The sequence below is a fragment of the Saccostrea cucullata genome, unplaced genomic scaffold, assembly GCF_032062105.1.
Source record: "Saccostrea cucullata isolate Sc308-1 unplaced genomic scaffold, CSIRO_AGI_Scuc_v1 ctg181, whole genome shotgun sequence".
In the NCBI taxonomy this organism is placed as follows: Eukaryota; Metazoa; Mollusca; class Bivalvia; order Ostreida; family Ostreidae; genus Saccostrea; species Saccostrea cuccullata.
This window is the reverse complement of record NW_026936455.1, coordinates 482,419-510,025: the sequence shown is the minus strand read 5'-3', so window position 1 is coordinate 510,025 and position 27,607 is coordinate 482,419. Positions and strand designations below refer to the sequence as shown.

The 27,607-nt window shown below is 32.4% G+C and overlaps 1 protein-coding gene across 3 annotated transcripts in view; it reads left to right on the top strand.

Annotated features, from left to right (window-relative positions):
- LOC134245638 (protein ITPRID2-like) overlaps positions 1-23,556 on the top strand; it is a 37,839-nt gene extending 14,283 nt beyond the window's left edge. For 2 of the 3 annotated variants that reach the window (XM_062727909.1, XM_062727910.1), the window contains 12 exons: positions 3,616-3,720; positions 8,822-9,075; positions 13,374-14,362; positions 14,879-14,927; positions 15,658-15,755; positions 16,100-16,915; positions 19,903-19,971; positions 20,382-20,509; positions 20,776-20,923; positions 21,447-21,614; positions 22,916-22,990; positions 23,250-23,556. In XM_062727909.1, the coding sequence (XP_062583893.1) occupies positions 3,616-3,720; positions 8,822-9,075; positions 13,374-14,362; positions 14,879-14,927; positions 15,658-15,755; positions 16,100-16,915; positions 19,903-19,971; positions 20,382-20,509; positions 20,776-20,923; positions 21,447-21,614; positions 22,916-22,990; positions 23,250-23,351 (3,001 nt within the window). In that variant the 3' untranslated portion in view covers positions 23,352-23,556. Of the gene's footprint in view, positions 1-3,615; positions 3,721-8,821; positions 9,076-10,735; positions 11,139-13,373; positions 14,363-14,878; positions 14,928-15,657; positions 15,756-16,099; positions 16,916-19,902; positions 19,972-20,381; positions 20,510-20,775; positions 20,924-21,446; positions 21,615-22,915; positions 22,991-23,249 lie in introns of those variants that run through there. The other variant, XM_062727911.1, reaches the window with a different exon arrangement.
- The last annotated feature ends 4,051 nt before the right edge of the window (positions 23,557-27,607 follow it).

Sequence of the window (27,607 nt, the reverse complement as noted above, 5' to 3'; positions counted from 1 at the left end):
CCTTATACAGTATGGATTAGGAATGTTACATCTCTCTGTACTGTGCAGAGGTTACTGTGAAATCATCAGTGTTTGCGTGGGACCAATGTTCATGGATTTCATGGCCTGTCATCCTTATTAACAAATTTTCATCCCTATGAACAATTATGTTGTTCAGCATTTATTCACTGAATCTTCTGATTATACTATATATACTAGTTAACCATGTAATTATGTCCCCGCTAATTTCTGCCTAACCATACACATTGATCTTCTCAAATTGAAAAGATTCCAAAGTAACTTGTACAGCAATTAAAACTCACAGAGATCTTATCAAATTTTGGTTTAATACTGTAGATAGGGTAGGTTCATACAGGTACATTGTATTCTGTTAGGAGGTTGTGATGGCTCAATCAGATGCATCTTTATATTGCTAAGACTGAAAATAAAAGCTGGACCATTTCATTTAATGGCCAGTCTGTGAAAATTGACTTTTATATTCTTGGCCATATATCTTTAAGGTCATTCATTGAGTTAGAGACTTCATTCATGGTTAAAAAAAAGTCAAGGATAAAGCATATTCCAGGTCAAGGCCAGTATATCAAGGTCAAAGATTACATTTTACATTTAAGGTTTTCATTATTAATGCAATATGTGTTACAAATGATTTACATTTTGTTTAGAAATTGAACATAAGCAAAAAAAAAAAATTATAAAATAAAAGAGGATCTCAAGTATAGAATATTAATCAATTTTAGATGCAAATGTAAAGAATTGAGAAACTAACTTCCTATGTATAACCTTTATATTAAGCATGATCCATCAATGTGGTCAGTGATCTAAATTTGGTAGATATAGACTCAGAATTTCAGTAAGATTTGATGTGAACGACCATGGAAGTGAAAAGTTCAATCAAGTCTGACAGCAGAATATGTGGCTGCTTTCCTGTCTTTGGTTTGTCTCCTTTTGATTTCTTAATTAAATCACTTTGATTCATTTAACACAGTTTATAATTGGTGGCAGCATTTTTGTGGTTATTGGTGATTAAAGAATGTCAGTTCAGTTTCTTTTTAGGAAATATCGTACTTACAATGTATTTGAAATTTAAAAGGCTCTGTAGAAATTGGTAGAAAAAAATGAATGAAAAATTTAATTTTCATTTTATTCATTGTTATCTTTTTTTACCACTTGATTAAGAAAAAAAGGTGAATTGTTTTAATGCAAATGTGGTTCATATGAAGCAATTTATGATTTTTATATCTAGATAGGGTTCAGTTGAGTTCATTCATTAATGGTTAATTAGGTTACATTTAATTATAGTCTAGAACTTAGAAGCAGTTTATGTTCAGGATTTCCTTGTTCTAATTATAATGTAAATTTTTCAGCAGTTCAGTCATTTTCTTATGTACTTTGATTTGTTAATTGTCATGTTATAATGCCAATGAAACATCTGTCAACTTATTTGTAGATTTATATATGATCTCTCCTACTTTGTAGAATAAGAATTTATCTGTGGCATAAGGTAGATTATTTGTGAAAGCAGAGTGTGCAATTAAAGACTAACATTTGTAGAACCTCGTCAATTTATAGTAATTTGTGTAATTTTCAGATATAAATGGAAGATTAGCCATTATATATACATGTATGAAATCAATACATGTATGCTTGAAATATTTTCTAAAGCATCAGTATCATATTAATTTTTTTTCTTAAAAAGTAAATAGGAAATAGGAAAGTTGGGGGGGGGGGTAATGGAAAGTTTAATTATTTAAAAAGAAAATTGAGAATTATGAACGTAGTTTTTTTTTTTAAAGTTTTGTTTAGTGTTGTTACAACATGTTGCTTGAACTAATTTTATATCATTGATGTATTTACTTATTATTCAGACAATTAATCAGTTGGAGCTTTTAAAGATAAAGCATTCCTACAATATAATATTTCACTAATGGGGATGGGATTGGTTTTATAGAAAAATTTATCCAAGTTTTTCTCTAAATTCACAAATGTATTGCAGCTTTAAATATTTAAAACATGTTTTTAAAAAAATCAGAGATATGAGTCAAATTGTATGCAATAATTCATATTGATTTTAAGTTTGATTTTTTATGGTGTTTGTTTGTTTTAATAGAATGACAAATCTATCTATAGAAATTGGGAACATCAAAGTATTTTTTAACCATCAACCATGCCCCAATCAATTTTAAATTGTTATAATCTACGTTCTCTCTCAATCTAGTCATATTTAAATAATGTTTTTAATAAGTCATACAAACATTCTCATGGTAGAAAAATGAATGCCTGTAGGAAGTTATAAGAGGCATTTGTTAAATACGTATTTGACATTAATTATTACTGCTATTTGACAAATCTGAAATGCCTTGCATTTGAGTGGATGGGGGCTAATATGTGTTTGTATGTGTGTGATTTTTAATATAGTCTATAAATTTAATGTTTATAGATGACAGTAGACTTTATTAGAGTAAGATAAATATTTCAAATGTTTACGAAGACCAATAAATCACCTTTGACTGGTACCCACCCTGTTGTGTATAGTAGTCACGATCAATTTTAAATCTTTTCACATCTTAATTGTTGTTCATCAGTGCTGGATTTTCTAATTGTTAGGGTTGTTTTTTTATCATGATGTAAGTATGCAGTGTCATAACGTCTTTGAAAGAGGTTTATTTAATTTAAAAATTGTTGATTTGATATCATACAGATAAGTAAAACATAGATGAAAAAACCTGGGGAAGAAATTAAAATAATTTTTCTTTACATTCTTTTATAATACTGAAATATATTTTTTTTTTGGAAGAAAAATGAACAGGATGTACTTTTATTTATGAAAGTACATGGTGCTTTTAAAGCCCCTAGAATATACTTCATGTAGATAGAGTCTTGTGAATGAATATAACAAGGAATCTTCATACTTCGTGGAGATTTAAGTATATGTATAAATAGATATCTCTGTCTGACTCTGTACACTTCGAAAGCAATGAAAATTTTATTTCTAAGATTTTAAAGCAGGGGCAGATTTCAAGCTTTATTTTGTTGTACAAATTTAAACAATGTTAATATTCAAGGCTCTAAAGTTGGCTTTACTGGGAATATGACAAGTGATGGTCTCATTAAAGTTATATAATTTATGTATAAATAAATTTACCTATGTGGTTGTTTGAAAACTTTCATCATTGGATGTAAGGCCCATTCATCTTAATGCTACGAGAGAGAGGGGTCCTCATTCGCTGGCCTTGGTCCCAGATTAATGGTGGGCATCAGGCAATCTGGCATAAGAAAAACACTTCTGGGAGACCCAGCTAAATTAGAATAAAATTTCCTTCTGACGAAATTAATTGCATTACTGCCATCATCTTTAAATTTATGGCTATCAAAGTGTGACAATTTCATTCAAAGTCAAAGACTTTTTTTCTCCGTATTGTCAAGTAGTATATACAGACATCATGTAGTAGATTGTTTAAACATAAAGACCATAACATTTTTTCCCCCTTTTCATCCAAGCTGTTGAAACATTTTTTTTTCAAAATTTTTTCTTGGAAATATGTATAACATGCAGTTCAGCCTAGATTTGATTCTGAGACGTGGATTATATGGAGAGTTTGTGCTGTTTGATTTTAGATCTACTCCTTGTAAGCAGCCTGTGGACAAACGACTAGGATGGCTGCTGAGTGACTCGGCCAACACCAGTCTGGGCTCCGACTTCTCACACAACAGTGATATCAGGTCAGTAGATGGACAATTAGTCTGTATATTTTGTATGCTGGGTTATTTTAGCCCCTGTGTTATTTTTGCTCTTTTACACTTGCAAACAATTTGGTTCCATTTTAAATCCACCCAGTCATAGTTCTGTTTTAAAAGACATTACACTGTTCTTTGTATTTGCCCAATTTTAAATTTGCCCACCTGTAAATAGGGTAAAAGGGGCAAAAATAAAACGGGGGCAAAATTTCCCTGTATACAGTAATTATTTGAATGTGTACTAGTATTGAATAGTTACATAAAACTACTGCTCAGCTGGTTGCACTAAAGTAAAATCACACCCTGACTCATCTTTGTGCAAAATTTTTGATGCACTTAAAAGAAGTAAGCATATAATATATTGAGACAATTTAGTCAACTTTCTATTTTGTTTTGAAAAACATTGTGCATGCTGTAAAATAAGTTTACAATAACCAGACATGTATCAAATATGTGCATTTAAAAAAGCAATGTTTTTTTCACCCACTGAAAAAAAAAATTAGAAACAGAATGTATTATGGATAAATTGAACTAATTTATCTCTTCTGACAATTTTTACTCTGTCTTGAGGGTGCTAACTTTTTATCTTGGTTTATAAGTGTTCTGTGAAATATGTTATACCCCCCGCTTGTATATAGAAATTTGTTTTTGGTTAAGTTCTCATACCACTGAATGAAATTTAGTGAAACTTTCATCTTTATTACATATTGCCATTGTGCACCTATTTTACTTTTTGAAATATATTTTGGATTTTCCAGTTTTTTATTTTTCGGGGGGTGTGAGCTCATTGCTCACAGTACCTCTAGTTTTTGGTAAAGTTTTAGGATATGAATAATTAAATTTATTTGTTTTATTTTTCTGGACTTTTCCAGTAGATGTAGCATATGTGTGCATTTCTTTCTTGTCAATGGGTTATTTAATAATTTAATAATAAATTCTTAATTGAGCCAATGAAATAAAATTTTAGGGAAATTTTTGCTACATTTGGGAAGAAAATTTATCATTTGATGGAATTATTGTATTTTGAGTTTGTATGGTTGTTGTTATTTATAGGTGTTTAGAAGTGTTTCCCTATATGTCTGTGCTATTCTTAGCCAAAATGATGTCCTTTTGAATGCTAAAAGTTCATGAAAAGTAGTTGTAATATATATTTTTAGTTTTGATTAAGCAAAACAACAGCTGTTTTCTGTATATTCAGGGATGAACATTTACAGAACTTTCATTTGGTCAAAAAAATTTAAGCACAGTATAGAATTTCTTTTCATAAATATAAGGGGAAAAACTATATCGTTTCATTTTGAGACTTTGTGTGATCTACGTTTGCAATATAATTATAATGTATTGGTAAGTAGTTATTTTAAACAAACTTGCATTTTCCATCAGTTAACATTTTATTGATGAAGTTATACCCTCAACTGTGAAACAAATTATATAATTGGGATTAAGATAAGGGCATTATGTATTATTTAGAGAACGAGATGGGTTCTGTATCATAGATACAAATTTGGGTGTGGAGACGAGTGCGCGAGCACGAGTCTCCACCCCCAAATTTGTATCTACGATAAAGAACCTGTCAAGTTCTCTAAATGATTTGTGACACGATCAATCAAAAATAGCTCCGCCCACTTTAAAACTTTGCAGCATCCAAACTTCCGCCAGAGTTCTGTAGATGAGGCCCCGACGGGGAGTGCACATCCGCAGTATATATATTTACACGGAAAACGTAAAATTCGGTCAGATTAGTTTTGACAATTTAACGGGGTAGACGTAATCGAGTGATAGTCAGTCTTAATGGATAAGGTGGAGGATTTAACCGTCATTGTTGTGATCTATTAAATTGAAGATGGAGATTTATCATAAATTTATTTCACTGAGGGGTCTTAAAATCCCGGTTTATCTAGATTAACAAAAACAGGATTTATAGAAAATTCTTCGATGGACTTTGATGTCACAGATTTTTATTTTCAAATTGAATTGCGACATTAAGAGACGTGTGGCTGTCGTCAGCGAGAAGGATTTTAAAAAATAAAAACGCGGAAAAAATGGACTTGAATGATTTTGCACGAGGAGAGTGGATGTTTTCCATTATTGCGAATTTTCCGTTTCGTTTGGAGCGAAATTACGTACAGAGGATGTTTTCCGTTATTGCGAATTTTCCTTTTACTTTGGATCGAAATTACGTGTAGATTCTGTGTGGAATAAGTTTTTAAAAAGTGATTGAGAAATTTTGACATTTTACATTCTCAGGAAAATACCGGGTATTTCTCCAAAATTTATAATAGGAAAACATCAGCATTTACTATTTGTACGTGCTTTTGCTAAATTGAATCAGATTTATTTTTAGACCGTGCTGTATTTTAGATACAGAATAGTTGGCAAATACAATGCTGTATACAGGGCTAATACAGAACGGAAAGTAGATCCGCCCACCACAGTCCCGTTCTGTATTGCTAATACAGAACAGTAAACTTCAAAGAAAAACACCGCTATCGTGTCACAATATATATCTAAATATTCATTTTAACATAATTATACCCCCCGCTTGAAAAGTGGGAGGGTATACTGTAATCGGTAAGTCTGTCCTTCCGTCCGTCTGTTACGCTTTGGGGTACCCATCTCTTATCCGCAACTCCTCTCATACCACTGAAGGAAATTTAATGAAACTTTCAAAGAATCTTTATTACATTATGCCATTGTGCACCTCCTATTTTACTTTTTGATCTGACATATATTTTGGATTTTTCAGAGCAAAACATGGACACTGCCATTATATTCATATGGGAGGCGGGCGGGGGGTATCATTTAGTGAGCTCATTGCTCACAGTACCTCTAGTATTTCAAGTTTGATTGGTAATTGTCAGAATATCATATCTTGCAAATACTTTATCCAGTGTACAAATACTAGGAAAAACATGTTTCTTACCTGAGATAAAATAGAGATTAGTTGGAATTGTAAGTCATTTAAATGTATGACAGGTTTGGGTAACCTTAGTGATAACCTTTGTCAAGTTCAAGTTATCTCTGTACATGCACATGTAGATTGCACGTAAGACACATTGAAGACTAAATACTGGATGAAGTATATGTAATCAGCCAGTGTCAGGTACATGTTAAGTTATACCCTCTCATGAATATAGGAGTCATTTTCGTGCAAAATTTACTGTTTAAGTGATTATGATAAATGCAGTGTGTGACAATAAATGCTGGACAGAAGGATAGCTCTGATAGGATAGCTAAATTTTGACAAGTGTTCATGTAGAATTCATTTTGGATTCATGTGAGTAGGGTTTGTTTACCATTAGGATACAAGTCAGGAAAACCACACACATAGAAGGTCATAGATTCTGAGGTAATGACAGGATGCTAAGAATATCAATAATGTTCGAATCAATAAGGAGCCATGCTTAATTTTCTTTGATGCCAAAGAGAAAAAAGTCCCCCTATAGTGCTTCTTTACTTGATTGAATTCATTGAAGCTGTCAAGAAGCTGTTTAGATTTGGGAGCTTTTATGAATATAGACATGCAATCTTACTCTATAATTTTTCTGATAACTGTTTTTATCACTGCTGCATTCTGAGAAGGCAAAAACACAGGTCTAAAAATAATCACTGTTTACACATGATAATCAAATTGAATCCTTTTAACTTCATTCTCAAGTGTTTCTATAAGTGTTCACTGTGAAAGAATATCATTTGTGAGTGATATTTAAATTTTTTTTCACTTTTCGATGCTTGATTGTTGTCTGGTTGGACAGAAAGAAAAAGTTGTGCAGTTTTGATAATGGTGCCATGCCCCAGGATTGTGTATTTCAAGATATAATGCTTTATTTCAATACTTACCTGTCCCACCATAGAAACAGTGGTTTTAAATGTTGGGCAATTCATTTAAAAACTGGTGCCTTGCCCAGGATTATCAAAAGTAGTCAAAGTACTGAAACTACTGAAACACAGTCAGGTACTAAATCCATTAAGTTCATCATTTTAAAAACTTCATACTTCTTTAGATTTAAGAGGGTTTAAAAGTTCATGTAATTAAACCAATATGTCAAGGTTTTATGTAGGGGTCTGTGTAAAAATCATGCAGAGGACACACCAAATTTATAAGAATTTACTTACTACTACTTAATGCACAATAAATCAGGAATTTTCCATATAACGTCTGATAAACATCACCCCCTTTGCCATAGGCTTTCAGTTAATTGGGTTTAGAAGAGGTATCAGTAATATATCTTACCATTCAAGCATTTTATTCTCAAGTGATAAAGATGAGTACTAGTAAAAGGAAAAGGGGAAGGAAATTTTCTTACCATACTATTGATATTTATTGTAAACCAGTCATAGTATGTTATTTTAAAACTGTTCATCATGCTGTTTCAAGGATACCATGTAACTAAAACATTGACAAGAAATTGCGCATTTTAAGCTCATGACTACAGAAGCATGCCATGTTTTTTGTTTTATTATCCGCTTGGCACCAACGATCCACATTTCCCCCCTACATGTAATATACGTTTAGATCTCTTCACGGTTATGTTTCATGAAATTCAAAAACAAGGAAGTAGATTACGGGTATGTTATTGGATTTAATTTTATCTCGACAGGTGACATAATATCAGGTAGAAAAAGGAAGAAAATATAACTCAAAGGAGCTTAATTCGCAGTTTTTTTGCATTATTGAACATATGAAGTGTCAATCTTTATTGATTGCTTAAATCTTCACCCTAGTATGCTGCAGTGTTGAGATTTTTAGGGGATGACTACAGAGGATTTTATCTGATATGGTTACTTACTGTTTGACAGTTGCTGGAGAATAGAAAAATGTAACGATTGATGTTCACAATATGCTTTGTATCTTGTTATTTGAAGTGTGAAACATAGTAAAATGGGAATCTGGGAAGAAAAATAAGCATTTCGCACCACGGAATAGACAAATTCATTATAATCCTCTGAATGGGTCCAGTGTGTATATAGTCTTGTAGGTATGACATGTTCAATATCAGAATTGAACTGATTAAAAGAAATTAAGCCCATGTTCTGGTAATTGTTTTTAGCTTGATTAAGAAATGCTTGACCTTTTATTTTGCAGTCTGGATATGCTGCTAAATGAACGAACTAGAGATCCAGAGGAAATTCTAACTAACCTAGGCTTCGTGGGATCTGAAGAGGCAGAGACTGATGATCTACAGCGATTGCCGGGAAGATTTCTACAGCAGCCGTCCAAAGCTGAAGGAATTGATGCCACCTCATTAGACATTAACCGCTTACTTAATTTATCCGAACATGAGGAGATGCTAGAACAAATCAACACGTCCAAAATGAATGCCGACTTCGGGGGACAAGGTAAGTTTTGTCACCATTCTACACTGTCTTTCTTAGAGTTTGTTCCCGGACATTTTATAGACGTGTGTCGTCTGAAGCAACTGGGCATCCAGATTTCTAATGAGGAACTGGCAATTATTGAACAGGAGTATAGTGTAAGAAGTGATGGCAAACTTTTGTTTTCTCCTTGTTATCAAGAGGAGAATTTACCCTTAAGGGATGTTGATATGGAGGTAGAAGAAATTTCTGCCAAACATGGGATGTTCATGAATGTCCGTGTCGAGGAGACGCTTGTTCAAAAGACTGGGTCACAGGGATGTTTGTCGTGCTCAACTGTTACCTCGCAATGCAGCAAAATTTTTAACGTAGTGCTTGCTCCAAATGAGAGTTTAGTGTAAAATCTTGTTAATTTTTTAGTCATTCATGTGCAGTGTAAAATACATGTGATATTTTTTTGGGGTCTTAAAGGCTTCATTTATTAAGCAATGGCTAATTCGTTTACCTACTGCATATAAGCCAAGATAATTTTTTTAGCCGGCCTCTGGCTCATATGCAAATATTGACCAAAATCTTTATGGTCCAAAATATGTAAATGGATGAATTTATTTTATATATATAAATATACATTATGTACATTAATCACCTTTGGACGTGACATTTTTTGTGTTTGCATGATATTTTCTTCAAAGCAGATATAAGAAATGGTTCAACAATAAAGTAAATAAAAGTCATTGATGTCACTATATTTTAGTAGTGGTATGAGGCAGCCTTTCAATATATTTTGGTTCTTTACTTGATAAATACAACTATTTTCTTTGAACCATTTTATACCACTGGCAGCATTTTCTTAACATGCAACAGGTATCGATGTACACATATATTTTGCAATAAAATACCCCTGAAGTGTTTGTATTTCACTTTCAATTGCAACATACTTTTGAGAAAATGAAGAGGGTTAAACCCAGGTAATTTATTGACCTTGACATGTCGCAAAAGATCACTGTTTTAAAAGATAAAACCTCCTACACAAATTGTATCCTTTCCACCCATACTCTAAAGCTGGGTTTGATTGTATGCATATTTGAGTCTTGCCACGTTTCAAAGTTTCCACCCCCAAATCAAACTTTTCACTCAAAGCTATACTGCAAGTACAAAGGCATATCAGCCCTCCCACTCAATTCACTTTTGAAGGGTAGGGTAAACAGATCTACATTGTATTAAGGGAAGATCTTGATTATGCAGGGACTTCTGGACTCCCAATGTGTTGTTTGAGGTGGGGTCATTTTTAATCAGTCTTCTGAATTTATTGTGTCTGCTAAGTACCTTGATATTAATTAAATTTCTGCTTTATGAATTTGATGTTTGTCCAAGAATAAGTGTAGGTAGGCTTGTTATGTTTGATCTCCGTAAATCATGATTTAAGTTAACGCGTCATTTTGTTGAATACATTTTAAAAATGTATGAAGGGAATTTGAGATCAAAGAAAAAAACCTGCCTCTTTAGTTTTGCAGTTCATTGGATACATGTAAAGTTTAAGTCTTTGTTGTAACAGTAATTGAAATCCAAACAATATCTGGGTTATGCACACTTTATCTGTTAACTCGATACATGTATGTCTATAAAGTTAGCATGTATTTTGTCGTGCAGCATACATTTAAACTTGATAATGTGTGTTTAATTTGGGCCCTCTTAGAGTGTAAACGTACCTTAAAAAAAAGTCATGCTGGTAGTGAATGAACTGAATAATCACTTTCTCAATTACAAACTGTTTTATGGTTTTATGGCCGAACAATGGCTGACAATCATGTTATGGGGTTTTTCCTTATTTGCATAAATGCACTTTACTTGAAATACAAATTAGATTGAGAAAGACATTTCTCTGTTACTGTGTTACTTAATGGCAGAATTCGGTAGCAGTCACTTATGAACATGCACATTACTCTTGGAATGCTGCACGAATTTAATGTGTCGACATTTACTATTTTATATCTAATAATTTTTGGTGAAGTTTACTGATAAGAGACACGTTTTTATTCTGAATTCTGACATGGACAGGAATCTTCAGTTATTAGCTCAGTTACAAGGTAAAGGCGATATTTTTATTTATAATTTTCTTTCCATAGATGGTTGGACATTCCTAGAAAAAAAAATCAATTTATGTTACTTATAATAACATTTTTTGGTTATTAATATTTTACAACTGCCACCAGAAATATAAAACCACTTTGGAGAAAAAATAGATCAATTTGATTGGTTCTAGAATTTTTGGTTTAAAAAATATTTTACTTCCTTATAAAGATAACTAAGTCTGTAAACTATGGCTATTCAGATTTTTTTCTATTTTTTTTTTTGATGTTCAAGTGTAGATCACCAAAAGAATAAAATCTTAATAAAATTTAAAAAAAATTGTCAGAAAGGGACATTAATTTCTAAACCCCCTACCCAACTCACCTGTGACCTCATCCTTCCACCCCTAAAAATAACTTGTGGTACACAGATTGTAATATATTAATTGCTAGATTTTCATTTTTTTACCAGTGTCAACCTGTTCAAAAAGATTTAATTTTTTTTTTTTTCTTCTGAAAATTTCTCTCAAGTATTCTAGGCATGATAGTTCCAGGAAGTTTATAAGGCGTACACAGAAATTTAGTGGTTAACCAAGGCCTTATCAAACTTGACTGATACAAGTTGTGTAACATGAAGCCTGTATAAAACTGGTATGATTATTCCAAAATTGGAATTGTCTGAAGTGTATAGTTTAATTGAAAGAAAATCAATTAGCAAAAGATTTTCATAATTTAAGGTGTCCCTGCTTTTAAGATTTGTCTCTACACTTTGTCCATGGAGGGGGGAGATTCAGAATAAAAGTTGATGAACTTTTTGACAAACACATATAAACTCTCTGCCTCTCTTTGAATTCTTTTATAATCTTCACAGTGTTTTAAAGGAATAAGTGCTTATTTTTTGGTGTTTATGGGGTAATAGCCAATCTAGTAGCACATGAAAGTTCACTTTTGCAAAAACTTAAAGTGTATAAATGTTTATCTTTTTCAACTTCAGATAAAATAAGCATTTTTCACCCTTTATATAGGTCTTCAAGATTTTTTTTTATTGTTGCTCCCACCTTATTATGACTTCTCATTCAGATCTAATTTGAATTTTAGCCACTTGCCTATAAAAGTTGTGAGATATCCCATAAATGTACAATTTTACTGTATTTAAACCCATTACAAATTGTGGCATATTTTTTATTCCCATTTCTCCTCTGTTACATTTATAAGGGGAGATCACTCTAACTTCACCACTCTATTTTATAACTTTTTTAATAGTGTTTAGAGCTTTTTTAGTTTAAAAAAAAATACATACAATGTACAATAGCTAAACATTTTTATCTCGCATCAAATTCCAAAAACTCTCCAGAAAATTAGATTGCACAAAAATTTAGAAATCTTTATACTTTTAAAGTTATTATGCTTAAATAGGAAACTAGTTTTGTCATTGGTTTAAACTGCATGCAATCATCAATTATTTTAAATGTTTAAAGATTGTATGAAAGAGAAGTGGGTAATCTTAAATGGGGTTTTGCCTCTTGTAAACATAAATGTTACATGTAAATCTACCAAGTGGCAAATCTACCTTCTACATTTATTTTTTTCCTCGATTAAACTTAATTGTTTCAAACCACAGTTTTTTTCAACTCTCAGAATAAATTCCGTTGAAATTTTTTCATAAATTTAAGAAGCAACTAATGACCAAAAACAGGGTAATAAACCATTTTATGCTGGGTCTGAAATCCATTCTGTAACCCTATTGGACTAGAGGCGACTTTTCTAAAGTGCATGGAATTGTGGTAAATAATATTAATTGTTCTATAAATATCACCATGTCCTAAGGAGACAGTTGAGATGGCTCTATTAAGCTGGCCTGATTAATTTGTGTTCTGTCCTATTTTTCACTGTTGAAATGTAACCACATTATAAAAATGGAGAACTAGAGTGCATGTTGCATCCTATTGTGTGTCAACACTGTGTATCATTAGTGTGTGCAACTGTATAGTTATCATGGATGAAATGCTGCAAATTAATTATGGTAATTTGTTTTTCCTTAATTAATTATTAGTATTTTTGGTTTTGCAGATATTAAGTTTAAATTATTGCTTCATTAACAAGTACAATAAAGGTTTTGTGTTAGCTATTTTTTTTTTCATTATAATTTATGAACATTGTATTAACATATCTCTCCTTTATTAATTAATTTGTTAGCTTGCCGTTTTAAGTAGCACTTTTATTTTTAGTTTTTTGTTTTTGTTTATTTTCTAGGGCATCCCCAGCTCGGTAATGTGCTTGCTTCTGTTATGAATGGCATGAAATTTTTGAATGCAATTAACCAAAGTCACAATCCATCCCGAAACTCCAGCTTTGATTCAAGACAGAGTGATGACAGTGTGCTGCAAAACCCCAGAAATCGCGAATTTCTGGAAAATCAAGGATTTTACAAACGCTACAGTCCAAAACCTCCCAAATCTGAAAAGGTCCCTTCACCAATATCACAAAACAGAATATCTAGGTCACAATCTCTTGATGCATCAGAGAGGCGGAAAAAGTTCCACCAGATGCGATCAAGAAATTTCTCTACGCAAATTGCGGAATCGGACGAGAGCAGTTTATCCCACGAAAAACCCCATGGCAGGGAGAGTAGGGACAGTCGGGATAGTTCATTGTTTAGAAGTGTTACTAGTGCTGAATATTCAGACTCCTTCGAGAGCGTTGAGGGCAGGGAAGATTCCATGGAGAAGAGGAATGAGATGGGAATTCTAGGTGTTCACAATGATGACTGGGATATGGCGAGACCAACCGTTTCTTTGGGGGACATTTCTGGGAGCCTTATTCCCCAAAAATTGGAAGCTGAAAGACAAATGTCCGTGAAGGATGAAATGATAGAGGCTGAAGTGAAAAACACTGAATCTGCACCCTCAGGGTTTAGATCTGCAGCCTATTCATCGGGTTTACAGAAACTTCAGGCCATGCGAAAGAGTTTGGTGCAGAAGTCCATGGCATCGATTGACCTTGACGATGAATATGAAGTGACCTCACCTCCTCTATCGAAACAGTCTAGTCTGGAAAGCACCCTTACTGCCAGAGAATTCCGAGCCAAAACATCCTCATCCTGTACACTTAAACATGAGAGCCTGGATACTGAGGATCAGACAGATTCTGTGTTTACTGTAGAAGATACAGGGAAACCCCTAGAGGTCAAGTCTCAGGGTCACAAAGGTCATGTGTCATTTAGTGACATGAAAGTACCAGAAGTAAGTACCATATACAGATGATAAAACCATATAGAAATGCAAATCAATGAAAATACTAGAATAGCATTACTAGTAGAAAGTTGCAGTTAATCTATAACGTTTGTCCGACATCCCATTCCTAAAATTCCTAAAATACTCAGTCATGCATGAAAGGAAATCAGACGTATGAAAAGTCCAAAGTATAAAATTTAAAAACTCAGCTTAAAATTGAATAAATTTTTATTGTTTCTCTACAAAACCTGTGCTGTACGTGATCATGTCCCTCCCCTCCATTTTTTAAAGTGAGAATTTAGCAGAGAAATACTAGTACCTTTTAAATATGAAAGTATTCAAATTTACGAGAAGATATTCAAACTTCCAGCTAATCAGTAATCTTACTATATATACTGAAAAAAATCACTTTAAAAATTTTGATAAAAATCAGTCCAGAAAGTAACAAAAAGTCTCTACCATATATGTATCCTCTAACCCCAAAATAAATTTAATTTCAGCTGATGATATTTTATCTGTTTGTAGCTGATGCTAAATGCGGGTTCACTGCCTGTCACCGACAAGGACACACTAGGTAAGTTTACGTGCCAGACCTTCAGCAGGTGATGGAAGGGGGCTTTATCTAAATTAAGATGCAAATGCACATATAGATGCTGGCGATGCACCAAAGTGTGACAATTATAACTCACTGATAGGGTAAATTTAGTCCTAACATGAATCAACTGTATCTTACGTAAATCAACTGTAGGGGTAAATTTAGTCTTAAGTAAATCAACTGAGGGGGAGGGGGGATGCTGATTGCCAAAAGATTAATTGTACACCTTAGAGGGGTTTCTTAAATTTTAAAAGAAGCCTAGCTAGCAAAAAAGTTACATTTTGTATGTTTTCTACTGATAATGGCTTTATTTTATGGTTTTTGGAAGAAATCATGCTTTAAAAATCACTTCTAAGTCTAATCATATCTTGGATTCACACATTATTATCAAGTTTTTTTTTAAAGCATGTACTTTGCATTAGAAATTAATGGAAGGAAGGAATATCCTTTGTCTTGATAAATAGTGAGATAAAACATTAGTGGTCATCATTATAGTCAGTTTTGCCTCTGGACAGTTAACCTTTTATTAAGATGGTCAGTGAACACATCTCAGGCTAAGGCCAAGGCCATTACATTCATGGCCATTTTTTATTATTAGCAAGGAGAAAATGACACTCAGAAAGCTTAACTCAAAAGCAATTTATCAAAGATACTTTATGCTGAAAATGGAGCATTGATTTGGAATTTTGAAAATAAGGCCTAATTTTAGGTGGTATGGGACGTATGGAGAGTATTCAGTCAGACAGCAGTGGTTTTGCAGAAGGGGACACGACAACAGACCACCAGTACAGAGATGCAGAGGAAAGGGTAATCTCATTGTAGCTCAATCACAATATCTTACACAGGATAACTTTTTTGGCTCACTTGAGGGAAAGTCTCGACAGAGCTTTTTCTAATCAAGGCTTTTACAGCTAACAAAATTATATTTTTTATCTTTTCTAATCAAGGCTTGTCTGCCATTTGTCTGTCTTTTACAGCTGAGAAAAATAAAAAAAATTTTATCAGTTCAAAAAATTTTAGTGCCAAGAAAATTGACAGAATGCTTTTATTGGAAAGAATTGCTTTGGAATTAATATCAAGTTAAAATTTTCCACTAATTCTGTGTGTGCATGATGACTATTAATACATGTATAATAATTTTCCACTTTCAGGTTTCCAGTTTAGGTAGTAGTGCTGAGAGTGACCAGACATCAAGGAGTAACGTAACAGTCATAGCCAACCACAATCAACCATCACAACAAAGGAAGCCCTCTCTGGGAAAAGACAAGGTCAAGTCCAAAGTGGAGAAAGTGGATATAGCTGTAGGAACAGAGGACATCCACCAATCAGTGGATTCTGGCATAGAGCCATGCGCTCCATCAATTACATATCATGTCCATAAGGGGGAGGAGGGAGTGTCGTCTGCTGAGCAGGGGGGAGAGGAGAGGTCAGTTGTGTTGACCATTGAGCTACCCAAAGACTGGCTGAACAACCAGGGAGGCTCTACGTCAAGTGTTGTGTCACATCTATACAAGAACATTGGAATCTCTAGTCATGAAGTGTCGTCTGCTAGCAAGTCTGCCTCCCATGTGGACATCCAGTCAGCAAGCTCTGTTAAATCACTGACTCATCCAGAGAAAACTAGGACTGATCCCAGGAGGACTGATCCCATTCAATCCCACCTTAATCCCAAGTGGGCGTCCACTCCCAGTATAGTGTCTACCCATAAACAGACAAACAAGTTAAGTGATTCTTCCAGGTATTCCAAAAAGAGGCTATTCAACAGGGCCCCTCTCAGGGAGAATGGCTTCAATGGAAGTTTTGGAGAACCCTCTATGGATAAAACTGATAGTGAAATGAGCAGTTCGTTTGATAAGGAAAGCGAGTGTTCATTTGTGTCTAACACGGACAGTTATTCCAGTTTGAGGGATGAAAATGTGGAATATGTTAAACTTGTGAGGCTCATGAACAAACCTTTATCGTCGAAGGTAAGATTTCTGTTGATGCGAAGTTAAGTAACAACCATAATAATCCATCAGGTTTTGACCTATGAAGACTCAAGTCATTCTGGATTTACATTTTGCTGTGTTTTTCACCTTAACCAACCATGAAATTGATTTGAATGCCATTGACACACAAATAACTCGCACAAAACTTAAACTTATTCCTTATATGTACTTTCTACATGTGAAGAAACACAAAATATTCTCAATGTTTAAATTCTTCCTCCCTTTATATCAATATTTTCTTAATGTCCCTCTGTGCACCATTTTCATGTCACTTTTATATGAATTTTTCCATGCATACGGTACTTCTATGAGAGTATATATATAAACGAAAATGGTTTCAGATAATTTTCTTAGCAGGTAAACTAGAAAAACACTGCGAATGTAACTTTTGAGCGATTTAAGGTATCCGATTCATACAGGTCTGGTACAATCACTAGATTTAGCTACGTGTTGATTTACTATAGCTTTATTTACCTACCTGAGGTAGCTGCATTTTTCTCATATTTTTAATGCAGTGATCATTTTTTTGAACTCATCTGAAAACAACTCAATTTTTGCAATCTAAGTTCTGAAAGTTTTGGGGCTATGTATGACAGTTAGAACAGTTACCCCTTGGATGAAATGACAAAGAAGTCCAGTATCGGTTAACACGATAATAGGTCGGTAATTATTCAGCACAATGTGAAGTAATCATACTCAGTCATGCCTCACCGCATGGACAGCTAACCAAACAATGGAATTACATGTTTTGCTCTAAATTGTCCAAACGCAGCAATGTATAAACTATCTCTGCCTTGGGTTGTTTTTTTAAGCCTGTCTAGTATAAATATCAATAGTCATTTAATTGCGACTTTTTGTCTCTTTTTGATAAAAAGAAAACTTTTGAAAACTTACCTTGAAATATGTAACTTTTCTACCTACGTAGCTTAATCTAGTGATTGTACTGGACCTGTCATAAAAGGACATAATTTTCAAACCTTAAATATCCATCCTATATTAAATACTTCAAAACTAATTCAAAGCAGTTTAGAATAGAAATAGATTTACCAGGAGAAAATTTCAAAAATATAATTACCCAAGCCGTAATTAATTAATTAAGAATGGATTGAAGTCTATGGGAAAAAGCTATTTTTTAAAAATAATAATTTAAATACTATGAATATAAAAAAAAAATGCTTTGGTGGAAAGATGCATATTATTATTAAAGAATTATTATTTAAGAAAAACAATTTAAAAATACTTTTTCACCAGATCGATTTTTTTTTTAAAAATAAATTTTATTGATTAGTAGCAAAGGGGAATAACTCTCCAAGGATGGGTCAAGATAAAAAACTAGGACACAATTTGCTCTTACATATTGAGACTAAAACATGAAGATTATGTCTAAATATACTGAGCATTCAACCAATATATATCTGTTATGCATTCAAATTCATTGAATCTGAGGTTATTATGGATCGGATACCTTAATCAATCAAGCTTGACCTATGAGGACTTATTCTTGATTAATATTTGGACTCTATTTTCCTGAGTAACAATTTGTGGATTCACCAGTCCAATGAAAATTAATGACACCTGAAATCTTAAGTAACCACAAGGACTAATTTATGCAACATCTAAGACAAAATCTTACATAAATGTTAAAACTGCAGACTCAGGTATTCCATAAAAAAGCTATATTCAACAGAATCTATGTCATCAAGCATTATAGAATCTCGTATGTCATCAAGCATTATTTGAGACTTGCGACTTACGACGAAAATCGAAACAGGAAATGCAGTTGTTACTTGGTAAAAAAACATTGATAATGGCTGCTTTTTCTTTTTCTTGATGTTGTTGATAAAACGCACAAAAAGAGAGGTAGAAGAATTTTTCTATTTGTCCGATGCCGAGTTTTCACTTGCCTGCCTTCAAAACCATTTTTTCATTGGAGAAATTCAGAATAGCTTTTATTGAAATTACACTCCACAAAACGCATTTATATTTGTCATAAGTTTGTGTGTATGCATATATATAAGTGGCAGGTGCGTGTCAGAGGTTAAGCCTATTTCTTATATTTACCACTGTTGTTGTTATTTCAATTTTAAGTACTTTTAACAATCTGTTAAAAAGAATTCCCAACATGAAAATATTTTCTTTTATATTTACAAACTTATAACAATATTGTCATCAATGTCGCCTAATTTTTTCTTTTTAATCCATCATCGCAAATTTAAAAAAAAAAACTGTTTTGGAGAAAAAGAATATATATGATTTACATAGATATAGATATGTTGGTATGATTTTATCTAAATCAATTTTATATATTAAAAAATGTATTTTTATCCCCCCCCCCCCCCAAGTAAAAAATGATTCAAGAATTTTTAAAATTAATGTTATGAAATAATTCAAACTATAACAATTTTCCCCCAAAAAGGTTACAATTTGAAAATGAACTGTTTAATAGAAGGATTTATAACAAAAAAAAATCCAATAACCATTTTTTCCCTTTAATTTTAATGAAAGCCTTATCTTTACCTATATATAAACATGCGATGATTTCTTGACAAGCATCAGTACAATCATGTAATGTAAATTTACAATTATTTGTAACTTCATACGTAATGCATGTAATAAATCTGTGATATATTTTTAGTGATTTTTTTTTGGGTTAACTTTTCTTTGTTTTCAAGGAATCTCTTCTTGTTGCCAATTACTTTTTTAAAAAGACATTTTGGATATAAATTGTCTGCGTGTCATCGCGCATTAGTTGGCGCGGTATCTAAGTTATTTTTACCTTTACGCATTAGAGAGTTCCTTTAATGAAAGTTACCATTACCGAATATAAAATTATAAAATTTGTAATTGTACAGAACCGTAAACAAGTAAAATTCCAATCTTTTTTTATAGTTGTTAAATTAATAAGACATGTGCCAACACCCATAATGTAGTTGCTGATTATAAAAAAAATTGTATTTTTATCTTAGACTACAGGATACACCCCCAGCAAATACAGACCTAACCTGAAAGCCTTACCTCATATGGACAAGCATCAGGTAAGTCTTATGCGGTGAAATCAACTTTTTAGTGAGGGTTAACTTTTCTTGTTTTCAAGGAATGGAGAGACCCTCCAATTCATGACAACCACCGAATATAAAATTATAAAATTTGTAATTGTACAGAACCGTAAACAAGTAAAATTCCAATCTTATGAAGGCACTTCTCATTAATTCTGCATTTTAATACTGTAAGGCTGGACACAAAAGGAACAAAAAATTGTGATAAAGAATTATCATTTCTACGTTAAAAGAGAAAAATATTTCAGTAAAGTAGCTGTGTCTGAAAAGGGCCATAAAAATAAAACAAAAAATGTAAACCAGCTGTTTCACATTAACACTTACAAACATACAGATTTATTGAGCAGATTTGGTGCAAGAAATAGTTACTTTTCCATTTTTTTCCTCAGTATTTAGAGGAGGAGTCCCGATTATTACAGCATGCTCTACAAAAGTACAAACGAGAACTTCAGGCCATGGAGACAACGTTTCAAGTCAATAATCAGTTGGCTGGTAAAGAATTAACAGAGGAGGAGAGGTCAGTAACCTCACAGTCTGATAAATTAACAGAGTAAAATTAAGGAGAGTAGAGATGAGAGATGTACAGAGCATATTTGGATTTACCTCCATCTACTTTTTAATTACCCCCCCCCCCCCCCCCGGTAATAAAATTCTAGATACATTAAATACAATATCACCTTGAAATCCTTACATCTAATCATTAATATTAAGAATATATTATTCAAAGAAGAAAGAGGAGATTAAAAATGAAATGATTTACACTGGATGTTGATTCCGTTACAGAGAGGAGATTGAGGAGTTACAGTCCATATGGAAAGAAGTCCGTCGTGAGATCACAGAGACAGAACAGCTGATAGCCAATCGACTGGGCGGGTTAGTGATGGGTAACGACAATTATAACCCACTACTGGCGCTGGACGTCATACACAAGGTAGGCCGGAGCCTGATTTATCTTACCACTGGGCATAGGGTGTCTTACTTTGTGTCTATGGTAACTGGATTTAATCAATGAAGCATCATCACAACAGTAGAATTAATTTGCTATTTCTTTTTTGGCTCACACAGCTGCTTCATTGTTGTAGTAATTTCTATTTTGTTTTAGTATATTGGCAGACTTAGCAAAATGATAGCAAATGTTATATTAGGTTTTGTTCTAATATAAGTGGAAATGAGGTTTATGAATTATTTCCCTTTTATCACAAAAAAATAAAAATAAATAAGCAATGTTTTGGTCATATAACAATATTAATGATTTGCTATAAGATGACAGTGAATTAAGCTTCTAATTCTCTATAACACTGGTTTAAGATTGAATTTATCTGATTTAAACTTTTATTATAGAAATTTATTTTTATGAGAGAATTTTGAGTACATGTACATGCAAATGGTCCAGTCAGGTTTGATATAAATGTTTACCAGGAAACTCTTTTATAAGGACCCGTGTATATTTGTAGATGATAGAACTTATCAAGGAACAGCTGTTTCAGCATCAGATGAGTCAGAACAAAGAAGGAGAGCTGGCTGCCATGGAAACGACCCCCGGTAACTGGGCATCGGAGGGGTCAATGTCAGGAGGCCCCTCTCTTTATGGCGACGAGTCTATACAGGAAAGCCTCTCAGATGTAAGTCAAAACCATGACAGACTGGGATAAAAAAATCTTTTAATTACTGTAGATCACTTAATGACACCTTATTTTTGCAAGATAGTCACTCTTGATGAGTGAGACAAAATTTTTACGAATTGCTCTATATAATCCTAAGGAATACTTTTATATGCAGTTAAATTTTTGCGAGCACACTGTCTGGCGTAATTACGCAAAATAAAGTTCTCGCAAATAAAAAGTGATTTACAGTAGCTAGGTGACAAAATCTTAGGAAAGAACAGAGTTTTATAATGGTTTAAATTAATAAACAATATTTTCTTGAATGGCACAAATTCTCTGTGGAATCGGGGTATCTGGGTCCACTTTTACCTGTCTTGCAATTGATAAAATTGAGGTTAAAGAAATTTCAAGTCTTTTATTATTGTGGTCTTTCAGGTTGTTGTTGGTAAATTCATTTATTTAATTATATTTATGTATGCATCAAAATGCATTTATTACATTGATGTGATTTATAATAATTGGTAAATATACATGTTCATGTGTATTTGTGTTATTAAATCAAATATTATATACACAGAGCACCAGAATTTTGTACAGTTTTATAGATGTGGGTTTATTGTTCAACATATCTAACATCTCTGTTTTAAAACTAAAATCATTACTGCATGCACATATGCATATAATACAAGTATTATAATTTTCAACAATTAAGCCATATTGATTCAATGATAAGTTGGATAGATTGAAATCTAGTAAAATTTTAATTGAAAATGTCATTTGCTTCTTATCCTTGATTTCTTGTCATCTTTTTTAATACAAGTATTATGATTTTTAACAATTTTTCAAAACGCTACAATTTTAGTCTGATTTTAATATTACGTGGCACACAAGTAGACTACACTAAGATACATAGAACAGTGCATCGGTTTTTAATTTCGATGAACGGTGTTGTCATGGTTACTAAAAATAGAATTTTCTGTGAAATTCCTTTAAAACACTACTCCTACAGTTTTGGTCTGGTTTCAAATTTAACTTGGCACACAAGTAGACTACACTAAGATACATAGAATAGTGCATCGGTTTTTAATTTCGATGAACGGTGTTGCCATGGTTACTAAAAATAGAATTATCTATGAAATTCCTTTAAAACGCTACTTTTTTTTAGTTTGATTTCAAAATTAGTTGGCACACAAGTAGACTAAACAAAGATACATAAAATAGTGCAATGGTTTTTGATAAGTACAAACCAGTAGAGCTACAGTCTCGACAGAGACTTCTGGTTTGAAATTGAATTAAAATCATGTGTTCTTGATTTGTAGCTGAAAGAATCCATCTTACAGGAAGTACGGCAAGAATTACAAGACAGTACCCTTTGGCTCCAACGAGAAATCCGGGTAAGTTCATCATTTTACAGGTTTGTCGTTTTGAATATACAAATTAGTGTTTTATATGTGATGTAGATGCGAGTTTCACAACCCTCTTTTATTCACAGATTTATTTAGAATGTTGACTCGGTTAACAAATCAAGGATATATTAATTTTATTTTGATTTGAATTTTACAGTATATGTATGGTATATGTGTAACAACAGTTGAAAGCTCTTTCATGATGGACAGTCTAATTTTGTTGATATATGATTTTTGTTTCTTGAAGAACAAAGAGAGAGAACTGAACAAACTGAGAATGGAGGTCATGTCACAAAGTATAAAGAAAGGAAGGACCAGACAAAAACATTATTATGAAACAGATGTCTGATAAAGTGAAAGTAGAGATAGTCACTGTGAAACTGACGTGACAATTCTTATAGGAAAAGTGAAAGTACAGATAGGCATTTTTAAAATGGCATGTGTGATAATTACACAGGAAAAATTGAAACTAGTAGCAGGCACAAAACAAGTGATTATGCAGCGGTTGTAACATTTTGTGACTGTTTTCAAGTAATGAGAATTTGTGTAATAAGCCAAAAGGACATGCTGAAATTAAACCATATTGTCCAAACTTCCTTCTGAATTTGATTACTGGTGTATACAAACACCAAATGAAACTTTTCCCATGTATACAGACTGACGATAATTGATAATTCTGTTCAAAAAAATGCATTGATTTGTTGATATATAAAACATAGTCTGTGTGTTATTTTATTAACCTCAAAGTTGATGAATTAAGTCTTGAATTTTATTACGTGCCTTTAAAACTGAATTTATCCTTTGTGATGACAGAAGAATTTCTACTATGGATGAAAGTTAAATGCAGAGCTTTATTTATGAAATGCTTTCATTTATTAACTTTTTCCAGTTAGCCTGAAGCAGAGAAAATGCAGATGATATAATGCTGTTTAACAATATTGTGAATGTACATATATGATGTTGATCATTTTATTTTTGATGATGCTTTTTAAATGTTTCATGAAACATTGCTAAGTCTTTCCATAATATATTGTGACTTATATTGGCATTTGAAAATTTCCCTATGAAGATTTTTTTCTTTTTTCATGACTGATATATATTTTGTAGTTTTATAAGCATTGTTATATAAAAAATAATTTAGCAGTTTATTTTGATGTTGTATATTTTTGCCATTTGAAGTACAGTGAAATTGACTGAATCCAAGTGTTGGGTGTTGACCAATCTGTTGAAATGTTTGTCGATTACTATGTTGTCTGGAGATAGAATTTGTGTATGAGTAATTGTTTTTAGTGTCATTTGCAATGATATATGAATGCCAAAATGTGTCAGTTTTTGACATTTCTTAATGTATTGTAATCTTTGTTTTAGTAAATTAAAACTTTTTATGTCATTGAAATGTTTAGCTTGTATATTGCAATGAACAGTGTTTTAATTAAAGTGATTTTATTACATTCCTGTCAAAAATAAAATTATTTTATAAAGACATTTTTATTTTTAAAAGTTGTATAATATACATGAACATGTATTTATTTGAAAGTTGTATGAAGATATATATTTTTTGTCACCAATATCATAAGTGTTCTTACTTCTAATCGAATATGTAAATTTTTTAATCTTATTGTTGCCTAAAACTTGAAAAAACAGATACACAAATAACAGAGATTAAAATAACAAATCCTCTGTGAACAGCTCTTTTGCTATTTGCAAAAACATGTTCCAAGCATGATAATTTTCTTCAAATTATATTTATTGGTTCATTTCATTCTAAAGTTTTATTAATTTTATAGTTTTTATTATAGAATTTTTAAAGTTTTAAAATACATGTATTATAAATTGATTAACAGAAGCAGCTTGTCATAAATAACAGCTGATAATTGAAAGTTGGCTAGAGATATGGTGACCATTGCTAATGTTTGAAATGATGCAGCTTTTGCTATTGTGACCAACTCACCAAAATGAGAAGTTAAACTAATTTTTTCAGATGGATCCAAAAAGATTCATTTTCATAAATCTTTCATAATTTTGATATTATAAGGGATACAAATTGGTGTTTATTTTCTCCTCAAAACCAGGCAGACCTTCAGATACTGTAGAAGTACTTTTTTCCGCGTGGTATTAATTTACGCTTTGTACGCGGACACAAACTTTCCGCGGAAATTTGTCCTAGCGTACTTAATATAAATGTACGGCATATAGTGACAATCTCGAAAAATCCGCGTAATTTTCTTCCCGCGGATTAAACAGAAATTGAGATTCCGCGGAATTATGACCCCGTGGAAAAAAGTACGTCTACAGTAATTTAAGATTTCAAATCTCTGTTATTTCGTGTCTCTGGTAGAATTTGGTCAGTTTCATGGCACAGTGTTTATTTTCTGCTTTGCTCAAAAGTTCGGCCATACTAAACATTGTGTACTCATTTTTGCCCTTCTTTCAGGAAGATAAATTTATTTTAAAGACAATTTGATTTTTTATGACTATTTTGAAAGATCGTATTTCCTCTAAGCTTCTTTTAGCATTGTATCACTGTGTTCCATGCATTTGTTACACAATTCTAGTGTCCTTTTTATTATTATTATAGACCTTTATATTAGCTTGTTTTGTTGATCAAAATAGGTTTTTATAAAATTATTCAGTTGAAATTTACAAGAAGTAAAGCAATAGTGATTAACACATTTAAACAGGTTCTTTGACATGGTGCTAGTAATTTTTAACATGAACTATTATGTCTTTCCATGAACTATGCTTGTGTTGTGTGCTAGTGAGAACTGGATTGTTTTCTCAATCTTATTTCCCATTTTGTCTGTTTTCAGTCACATTTAGTCTATCTTTTACTTAAGAAATTGTTGTACTGCTAGCAACTGCAATTGACCAACTGTTTGCATTTTATTGATATGTGAAATAAATTTGATTGCATTTTTAACTGAACGAAAATTAGTATGTTCTATTTTCTTGTTATTGGAAAGACATTATTTATGTTTCTATTCCAAATGTGATTATAATATATTGATATTCATTCCTTGATTGTTTTCAATGCCTAGTTATTTAACAAAACCCTCTAGGCCTAGTTCAATTCATTTTTAATTGTTTGTTAATTACATGAATAAATCTTTGAAAATCTGTGTCTTTTTTTTTAGGAATATTACAAAATTTATTTCATTTCTGTTGATCTGAGTGACTTGCATCACTTAAATGTTTGCAGTAGTTTGTAGTGGGTAGAGAATAAATACAGGTGTACAGTCGGATCTGGTTATTTTGAGCTCTACAGAGGGGAATCAAATAAGTCAGGATTCAAAGTGTTTGAGTTAAGTTCAACTGTAAATTGAATTTAAACAAAACATATCCAACATTGATCTGGATATAATAGAAAAAAGGGCCAGTTCCCGATTTTCGTTATTGTCATACAATGTATCGCTTTATCTTTACTTTTACTGTGAATACTAGTATTTAACATCTTTTGTGAGAATTCCACAACTTTCCCTGTATATAAGGAGTGGTTGAAGGTTGTGAGAATTGCGATCCTTGTGCATTGTATATATTCACTCTTGACATGATACATCTACACAACTTATTTTAGAGGGAAACGTACCTATTTGGAGAGAAGGGAACTTTATTGGGTGGAAAGCAAAGTTTATACAGATCAAGCTACAGGCACCTGAAGTGTTGAAAAATATAAGCACCGAAAATTCTCCAAAATAATAGATTTTCCCGTCGATGACATCCATATTTCATTTAATGCAATGAGAAGTTCAAGATTGGCCATATGATCAAAATACACTACAGAACAGAATAATTTCGAGTTATCTTTCTTTGATCGTACGTTAGAAAATTAAGATGTGAAACAAACACCAGGTGTTTTATTTTTGATTTGCCCAGAGGTGGGTTACAAAAGAAAGCGAAAAATAAAAACAAAAAAAACAAATAAACAAAAATGCAAAACAAAACAAAGAATTGAGGGGGAAAAAATTAAAAAAGAAAAAAAAACAAACAATATGAAATGAATATACTGAATACATTGCACGGTGTCTCAGCATCCTAAGGTCATTGAATTGCATGTAATCCAAACATTAAAGATGGTATAAAAGGAACTTCACCTCTGACTTTGAGTTTGCATGCTTTCTGATGGTCTTCACAACGTCAGAGGTTCGTGAAACACGAATGCTACCTTATCATGCTTATGGCAGTTCAATGAGCTATAGGCAAAGACTAAAGTTTCTCAAATGAATGTCATACTCCAAGGTCTCTTCAAAAGACAAAAAGGTACCCAAAGAAACGTATCTTAGCTTATAAGGAAAACACCTGTGAAATAAAAAAAAAAACCCTAGCTCCAAACTAGCATAAAACAAAAGGTATGGCCATGGTTCAAGTTTTTCACAGATAGGTCAAACTCTAAGGTCACAGTAAAGGGTCAAAATTGTTGGTATCTAAGGTAAGGTCTTGTCACAAGGAATATTTGAAATATACAATTCCTTGACCTTACCATCCAAAAGTTAGGCTGAGGTTAATTTTTTTTTTACGAAAGTATTTAATCCCAAGGTCAAAATTGTTGTACTAAAAGGCAAGATCTAGTCACAATTTTCTTCTGAGAGACGAAATCAGCACAAGCAG